This window comes from Schistosoma mansoni, chromosome 4 (assembly GCF_000237925.1).
Source record: "Schistosoma mansoni strain Puerto Rico chromosome 4, complete genome".
Taxonomy (NCBI): Eukaryota; Metazoa; Platyhelminthes; class Trematoda; order Strigeidida; family Schistosomatidae; genus Schistosoma; species Schistosoma mansoni.
The window spans coordinates 32,004,931-32,014,171 of record NC_031498.1 but is presented as its reverse complement, the minus strand read 5'-3'; the positions used below and the strand labels follow the sequence as shown (position 1 = coordinate 32,014,171).

At 38.6% G+C, this 9,241-nt stretch overlaps 1 protein-coding gene across 1 annotated transcript in view; it reads left to right on the top strand.

The window, feature by feature from the left end:
- Smp_171370 (serine/threonine kinase) overlaps positions 1-8,920 on the top strand; it is a gene marked incomplete at its 5' end in the record, with an annotated part of 19,214 nt that extends 10,294 nt beyond the window's left edge. Inside the window, 2 exons of the mRNA XM_018797515.1 lie at positions 4,542-4,880; positions 8,421-8,920. Of these exons, the coding sequence (XP_018652549.1) occupies positions 4,542-4,880; positions 8,421-8,537 (456 nt within the window). The 3' untranslated portion in view covers positions 8,538-8,920. The remainder of the gene's footprint in view (positions 1-4,541; positions 4,881-8,420) is intronic.
- Positions 8,921-9,241: the final 321 nt, after the last annotated feature.

The following is a 9,241-nucleotide window of genomic DNA, read 5'->3' as shown; positions in this document are numbered from 1 at the left end:
TACGGGCGTGCCTGAGAAGATAGTTCATATCATATGGAATTCCTATGACGGATTAAACTGCAAAAAGGGTGCATGGAGGACAGCTCACTAACTCGTTCGAACTAAAGACCAGTGTCAGTCAAGGTTGCTTACTCTCACCCTTTCTCTTTCTCCTGGTGATCGACTGGATTATGAAGATGTTAGCATCTGGGGCTAAGAACAGGATACAATGGACAGTTAGGATGCAGCTGGATGACCTAGACTTTGCGGGTGATCTGGCTCTCCTATCACACACAACAACAAATGCAGAAGAAGACGACCAGTGTGGCAGCAGTATGTCTCAACATACACAAAGGAAAAGGCAAGACTCTCCGATACAACACAACACGTAGCAATCAAATCACATTTGACGAAGAAGCTTTGGAGGATGTAAAACCCTTTACATATCTGGGCAGCATCATCGATGAACACGGTAGATCTGATGCGAATGTGAAGGTGCGGATTGGCAAAACAAGAACAGCATATCTACAATTGAAGAACATCTGGAACTGAAAAAAATTGTCAACCAACACCAATATCAGAATCTTCAATACAAATTTCAAGACAGTTCTACTGTATGGGGCGGAGACGTGGAGAACTACGAAAGCCATCATCCAGAAGATACTAATGTTTATTAGCAGTTGTTTACGCAAAATACTTCGGGTCCGTTGGTCAAACACTATCAGCAACATTCTACTGAGAAAGAACACACCAGATTCCAGGGGAGGAAGAAGCTCTGGAAGTGGATAGGACACACATTGAGGAAGTCACCCAACTGCGTCACAAGACAAGCCCTCACTTGGAATCCTGAGGAACAAGGAACACATTATGGTGAGAAATAAAGACAGATATGAGAAGAATGAACAAGAATTGGATAGAACTAAAAAGAAAGGCCTATGACAGTGTGGGTTGGAGAATGCTGGTCAGCGGTCTATGCCGCATTGAGAGTAACAGGCGTAGGTAAGGAAAACTTGTAACTAATCAATACAAATAATGTCCACCTGATCATATTATTAATGCACCTTTGTAGCTAATTTCCTATATTTAATATTTTTATCGAAATGCAGTGTTTATTAAATACAATTAATTATTTTCAGGATGTTTTAAAAGATCCTTGGCTTATTGATACTGAAATTCAAAATGAAGTTCAACAATTAATTAGTCGTGCAAGTGAAACTTCTGTATCTTCTAATCACTGTCAATTGAATGTTTCAAAACAAACCAATATGTCATCATTATCACAAGCAATTTCATCAAATAATCATTCCCCTGAAGCTACCAATCCATTTGATTGTCATTCAAACAAACCTAACGATTTACTTTGTCCCAACGATGCCCATCCCAGTGTTGGTGAAAACGTTGCAGATATCGAAAATAACAGTAATACTTATAATAATAACAACAAAGAAAACAATCAATATTTATTAACCGACAAGGTAAGACTGACATTACTACAGAGTGTTGTCATTTACAATGTATATCCAACCACATTTTTGAATTGATTTAATTAATGAACATCTTACAATTCGTCTACCCTCGTTTTCATGATTATCTTTTATAGTTTCGTTAAGTTCACTTAAGCCTGTTTTTTGTCTCTGGACTTTAACACTGATCGTCTGAATCTGATTCCCCTAACACGAGTCCGAATCATCTGATTACCTGAGAAGAAGGCTTTATTTACTAAAACCGAATAGATATACATCTTTCTCTCTTAGCAATGAGAACATCATTTTCAATCAATAGCGTGAGCCTAACTTAGGGAGTGAAGTAGTTGAGCGTGTTGACCGCTTCACTTATCTTGGTAGTCTCATCAGCCCTTGTGGTCTGGTGTGTGACGAAATCTCAGCACGGATACAGAAGGCTCGTCTAGCTTTCGCCAACTTGCGTCATTTATGGCGTAATAAGGATGGCAAATCGATTGATGAAGTAGTGAAACTTCATCAGTTGAGATGACTGGGACATGTGTTACGTATGCCCGACCACCGACTGCCCCGACGTGCAATGCTTTATAGTGTGGGAGTAGTATGGAAGAAAGCTAGGGGAGGCCACACCAAAACGTGACACAAATCCATGAAGTCACTGACAAGTGGACTGAGCCATGTTGGTAGGTGTAGACTACCTGGTTGGGATCCGCGAGATGATACCAATCGATGGTTAGAGACCTTGAATGAGATGGCTCAAAATCGTTTGCAATGGCGAAGATGCATCCACTCCTTGTGTTCTACCAAATTCTAACGTTTTGAATTCTTCATGTCCCCATCTTTTTTCTCTTTCCAAATTTATTTCACTGTATTATACTGCTTCAATAACATCTTCAAACCCTTATCTTTCACATAATTCTTATACTCTTACTACTTCTACCACTATGGGATTTGAATCGACAACTGCATCTCTGTGTTAATGTGGTATGGTAACTCGAACTGATGTACGTACGTACGAAGTTCTACGTTGTAACTGATTGACTGACTGAGATTGAGACAATTGGTTGTTAGTTTGTAAATTAACTGTTGACTGTATGGTTATCAGAATTTAGTGAGATAGTCTGTAATCTGTGCTTAAAAACATTCGATTGTCCCCAATCGGTATTTTGTTCACTACAATAGAAGAATGTAATTACTCATTATTTTGTCCACTAAAATATGAGAGTTATTCTAACATTTACCTCGTTTCCCTCAAACCCGTCGGAATGTTTAGTGACTTTTTGAAATCAAATAATCAGTCAATCATACAAAACGTAGAGCCTGACTCATGTTTGCAATGTTCCAAGTTGCCACAACATATCAACACATTAAGACGACATTATAAAAATATATCTCAGAGTAGTGGAAGTAGTATTAGTGGTAGTTGGAAAGGTTAGCCATGGAATATGTGATTCGAGAAGAAGGAATGAATTCGGGGAATAAATGGCATAGAATTATTATGAAACTCGAGAACTAAGACCCGAAAGATAGTGAATACACCTGCGCCATTGCAACTGGTTCTGAGCTATGTTGCCCATCCCCAACCATTTGGTTACGATAATCATGTGGACTTCAACTCAGTACTCGTCACCTACCGACGCGACTAGCGATAACAGGAAGATCTGATGGAATGAACCACTAATTAACATGTTGTACATAAATATGTTTCTCACCCATACCTTGTCAACATTTTAACGTCGAATGAATGAATGCAGTGTGATTTCAATATTTACAGCATTTGACTATGAGCAAGGAAAACTTGTTACCAACTTCAAGACCAACAGGCTGGATTCCGTAAGGATCAATCATGTACCGACCAAATGGCAGCACAACGGATCATTGTGGAACAATCAGTTGAATGGAATTCATCACTCTACATCAAATTCATTGACTTCGAGAAATCATTTGATAACGTGAACAGGGCAATACTATGAAGGCTTCTCCGACACTACGGCGTGCCTGAGAAGATAGTTCATATCATATGGAATTCCTATGACGGATTAAACTGCAAAAAGGGTGCATGGAGGACAGCTCACTAACTCGTTCGAACTAAAGACCAGTGTCAGTCAAGGTTGCTTACTCTCACCCTTTCTCTTTCTCCTGGTGATCGACTGGATTATGAAGATGTTAGCATCTGGGGGTAAGAACAGGATACAATGGACAGTTAGGATGCAGCTGGATGACCTAGACTTTGCGGGTGATCTGGCTCTCCTATCACACACAACAACAAATGCAGAAGAAGACGACCAGTGTGGCAGCAGTATGTCTCAACATACACAAAGGAAAAGGCAAGACTCTCCGATACAACACAACACGTAGCAATCAAATCACATTTGACGAAGAAGCTTTGGAGGATGTAAAACCCTTTACATATCTGGGCAGCATCATCGATGAACACGGTAGATCTGATGCGAATGTGAAGGTGCGGATTGGCAAAACAAGAACAGCATATCTACAATTGAAGAACATCTGGAACTGAAAAAAATTGTCAACCAACACCAATATCAGAATCTTCAATACAAATTTCAAGACAGTTCTACTGTATGGGGCGGAGACGTGGAGAACTACGAAAGCCATCATCCAGAAGATACTAATGTTTATTAGCAGTTGTTTACGCAAAATACTTCGGGTCCGTTGGTCAAACACTATCAGCAACATTCTACTGAGAAAGAACACACCAGATTCCAGGGGAGGAAGAAGCTCTGGAAGTGGATAGGACACACATTGAGGAAGTCACCCAACTGCGTCACAAGACAAGCCCTCACTTGGAATCCTGAGGAACAAGGAACACATTATGGTGAGAAATAAAGACAGATATGAGAAGAATGAACAAGAATTGGATAGAACTAAAAAGAAAGGCCTATGACAGTGTGGGTTGGAGAATGCTGGTCAGCGGTCTATGCCGCATTGAGAGTAACAGGCGTAGGTAAGGAAAACTTGTAACTAATCAATACAAATAATGTCCACCTGATCATATTATTAATGCACCTTTGTAGCTAATTTCCTATATTTAATATTTTTATCGAAATGCAGTGTTTATTAAATACAATTAATTATTTTCAGGATGTTTTAAAAGATCCTTGGCTTATTGATACTGAAATTCAAAATGAAGTTCAACAATTAATTAGTCGTGCAAGTGAAACTTCTGTATCTTCTAATCACTGTCAATTGAATGTTTCAAAACAAACCAATATGTCATCATTATCACAAGCAATTTCATCAAATAATCATTCCCCTGAAGCTACCAATCCATTTGATTGTCATTCAAACAAACCTAACGATTTACTTTGTCCCAACGATGCCCATCCCAGTGTTGGTGAAAACGTTGCAGATATCGAAAATAACAGTAATACTTATAATAATAACAACAAAGAAAACAATCAATATTTATTAACCGACAAGGTAAGACTGACATTACTACAGAGTGTTGTCATTTACAATGTATATCCAACCACATTTTTGAATTGATTTAATTAATGAACATCTTACAATTCGTCTACCCTCGTTTTCATGATTATCTTTTATAGTTTCGTTAAGTTCACTTAAGCCTGTTTTTTGTCTCTGGACTTTAACACTGATCGTCTGAATCTGATTCCCCTAACACGAGTCCGAATCATCTGATTACCTGAGAAGAAGGCTTTATTTACTAAAACCGAATAGATATACATCTTTCTCTCTTAGCAATGAGAACATCATTTTCAATCAATAGCGTGAGCCTAACTTAGGGAGTGAAGTAGTTGAGCGTGTTGACCGCTTCACTTATCTTGGTAGTCTCATCAGCCCTTGTGGTCTGGTGTGTGACGAAATCTCAGCACGGATACAGAAGGCTCGTCTAGCTTTCGCCAACTTGCGTCATTTATGGCGTAAGAGAGATGTCCGTCCGTGATGAAGTAGTGAAACTTCATCAGTTGAGGTGGCTGGGACACGTGTTACGTATGCCCAACCACCGACTGCCCCGACATGCAATGTTTCATGGTGTAGAAGTAGGTTGGAAGAAAGCTAGGGGCGGCCACACCAAAACGTGGCACAAATGCATGAAGTTGCTGACAAGTGGACTGAGCCATGTTGGTAGGTGTAGACTACCTGGTTGGGATCCGCGAGATGATACCAATCGATGGTTAGAGACCTTGAATGAGATGGCTCAAAATCGTTTGCAATGGCGAAGGTGCATCCACTCCTTGTGTTCTACCAAATTCTAACGTTTTGAATTCTTCATGTCCCCATCTTTTTTCTCTTTCCAAATTTATTTCACTGTATTATACTGCTTCAATAACATCTTCAAACCCTTATCTTTCACATAATTCTTATACTCTTACTACTTCTACCACTATGGGATTTGAATCGACAACTGCATCTCTGTGTTAATGTGGTATGGTAACTCGAACTGATGTACGTACGTACGAAGTTCTACGTTGTAGCTGACTGACTGTGAGCCTAACTTTCGGCCTATTCATGATTGACGTGACATGTCATCTCCACATTTTTTGATTTCATATAAATATTATTTTATTGAAACTCTTATTTATTTATTTAAACACATACATATTGGTACAAGGAAGCACCAGATACATTTGCGCCACACAAATCTCATTCGATTTGTGTGAGGGCTGTGATACTTCCTAGGTGACCAAACTGAAGCAGGTGGTTTTCTTAGGGGGCCACACCCGGAGCCTTTGACCTAAAGATCTGATCCCTAAGGCAGTGGAGCATCGTTAGGAGATGCAGTTCCATGGTAGCCGGTGACCAACAATTGGTTCATACGCCATTTGTTCCCTCAGGATACTGGAGCCAGCCCATGTACACCATTGGTTTGGAATCATGGTTTTCCAACTGCCCTAGGTGGACTTTCCGTGTCCACCAACCCGGTTAAAGTGCCGGACATTCGCTTTTCATCCTCTCGATTTCGTAAACAACACCTGTGACACGAGAAGGCAGTGAGTAGGACTTCCCTGTCAGAGGCTATATACGCGTGGCCATGTGATAGCATTTGGAGAGGGAGATCTGACTCTCCCCACTCTCGACCATACCAGGGCATTTCGGGGCTATTGAAAGTATAAGTATAGGTTGTAGGTACATGTATAATTCATCATGATTAGGACTGTTCTTCAGACTTTATCCACACCTATATCTAATGTAACAAATAATCTTAAAATAATTTTCATCAAAAGTGTCTTGATATCGGAATTCGCAGTGTGTTAATTTAATTGGCAGTTGTTAAATTTATGATACCATGCATATAAGACAGTGGAAAATGTTCATTTACTTATCTGTGATTTGGTTGATGTAACATACTGTGATACCTACTTACTTTCTTACTAAGCAAATTGTGTGTGTTTATCGTACGTTCTCCATGAATTCGAATCATTTTTTTGGCGGAATAGTTGTATGATTCTTTATTGAGTCAGTCGTAAGTGGTGTAGGAAATGTTCATATTTACAATTGATAATAATGTAACCCATCCATCAAGTTCATGTATATATGATCAATCTCTGAATTATATCATTCGTGGATTAGGTTTACCAGTGGAATCCAGTGCATGCGTTTCGTCCTATCTGAGACTTGTTGGCTGGATGTACCTACATCTCAGTGTTGACGCTTACATTGAAACTCTAACTCAAAACTCGTGTAAATATGATTGAACAGCTTAGGATATTAGATAAGGGAGAGCTAGGTGATTTTAGTCTTCTTATTAGACCGGTGTTTCAGTAGATAAAACACTAAATTTACAACAATTCTAGGTTTTCAAGTCACCACCGTCATCTACCTAGTTCACACTTTCGATGTATTAGCCTTCACACATAAATAAGGGATAACTTACAGTTGAATATACGAACTTGTAACTTGTCATTGGGTTGCAATAAAACAAACACCACAATATGTCATACAACATTGACTAATTATTATTATTATTATTAATCAGTAGTCATGTCATGTTTGTTTAGTCGAATTTTGTTGATGAAGTTGCAATGTAGTCAGCAGTCTCAGTGACTCGATTTTACGTACTCTATGTTCCAGATGTTAGTTGGTTTGAGTTAGTCAGTAGGAAACTCTGTTGTACTTACATTTCATTTTAGTTGATACTCATCAGTATGATGTAACTGCAATCTTGAGGGAACTGGTGGTTCCTGTATGACTCGAACCTAGTGAGTCGTGGTGTAAATAGCTCAATGATAATGCTTTACACTGTGAAGCTAGGCGAACCATATTTAAATTCACCAGAGTGCACCGATTCCCTCAAAACTACAGGTACATCTTTATGCGTCCCGAATAGTACGACAACTAGATGAAGTAGGATTTCCTGTAGACTACTTCAAACCATCTATAATCTGTGATATCAGTCAGTCACTCAGCTACAACGTAGGACCAGGCACATTTATGCATCGGTCCAAGTTGCCATACCTCACTCGTTAGCAGAAAAAGATGAACACCAGATTCATAGGAGTAGTTAATGTAGTGGTGGTAGTATATAAAAGATAGATTGTATATAAGGATATAGTACAGGAAGAAAGACAGATATGAAGTAATTTTTATCTCAAGGTTTAAGGGAAGATAAAAAGTGTATACACATACGCCATTTTGGTTGATTCTGAGCCATGTCACCCAGAGTCTCCAACCACTAGTAGTTACAATAGTCACGCGAACCCCAACCAAGTAGTCTGAAGCTGCCAACATGGCTCAGACTAGAAGTTAGTGACTTCAAACACTGATGCCAAGTTTTGGTTTGGCCACCCCTAACTTTCTTCCAACCATCCCCTACACTAGTCAGCATAGCGCGTCGTGGTAATCAGTGTTCAGGCCTAACCATCTCAGTCGATGAAGATTGAGATATCGTATCTGTTAACTAATCATATCACTGTTCTTGCTATATATATCTTGCTATATATATATATATATATATATATATATATATATATAATTCTCATCTTCCTCCCTCCTATTTAGGCTGTGATCAGAAAACGTCCTACTTTAAATTCACTTGATTCAGTATTGAAATCTCCAAAAGTACTTATTATCACTTCCAATGAAAAAGTCATCAATGATCAAAATGAATCCAAATAAAACAAGAAATGAAAACAAAAAAAGAAAAAAGAAATTCACCAATCAAACCCTACTCATTAGATTATCATTTTGATATTCCTTTTTTTCTTTCAAGTCCTTTACTATTTAGATTCTTCTTTTTCTCCTCATTATTTTACTTTTTCACTAATTTTATTTTAGTATCCAAGATATTTATTAATTTATCAATTGATGGGTGGTATAACTAATGTAGGTTGATTTTAAGTTCTGTAATCCATTCTCATTGTTGTAGATATACACCCCCCCTTATTACTCTTGCCCCACTTCACCAAAATAAAACATTATTTCATTTGTTTATCTACATATTGTGGGTGGGGGGGGGTTGGAAAACACAGTTTTATTCCACCAATGTAACAAAGTGTAGTGAACTCTGTCATACTTTGTACACAATTATTTTGGTATTTTATTTGACAAAAAAATAAACAATTTGTTGTGACATGTAGCACTTAAATTATTCTCTCTTTTAAAAAAATGTAAGAATTTCATTCCAAAACTTTCTTACGCCTGTTACCCCTCGTGGAGGAGCATAGGCCGCCCACCAGCATTCTCCATCCAACTCTCTCCTGGGAAGTTCTTTCCAGTTGTTATTCATCCTTTTCATATCTGCTTCTATTTGCCGAAGCAATGTATTCTTTGGCATTCCACTTTTCCGCTTCCCTTCCGGATTCCAAGTTAGGGCTTGCCTC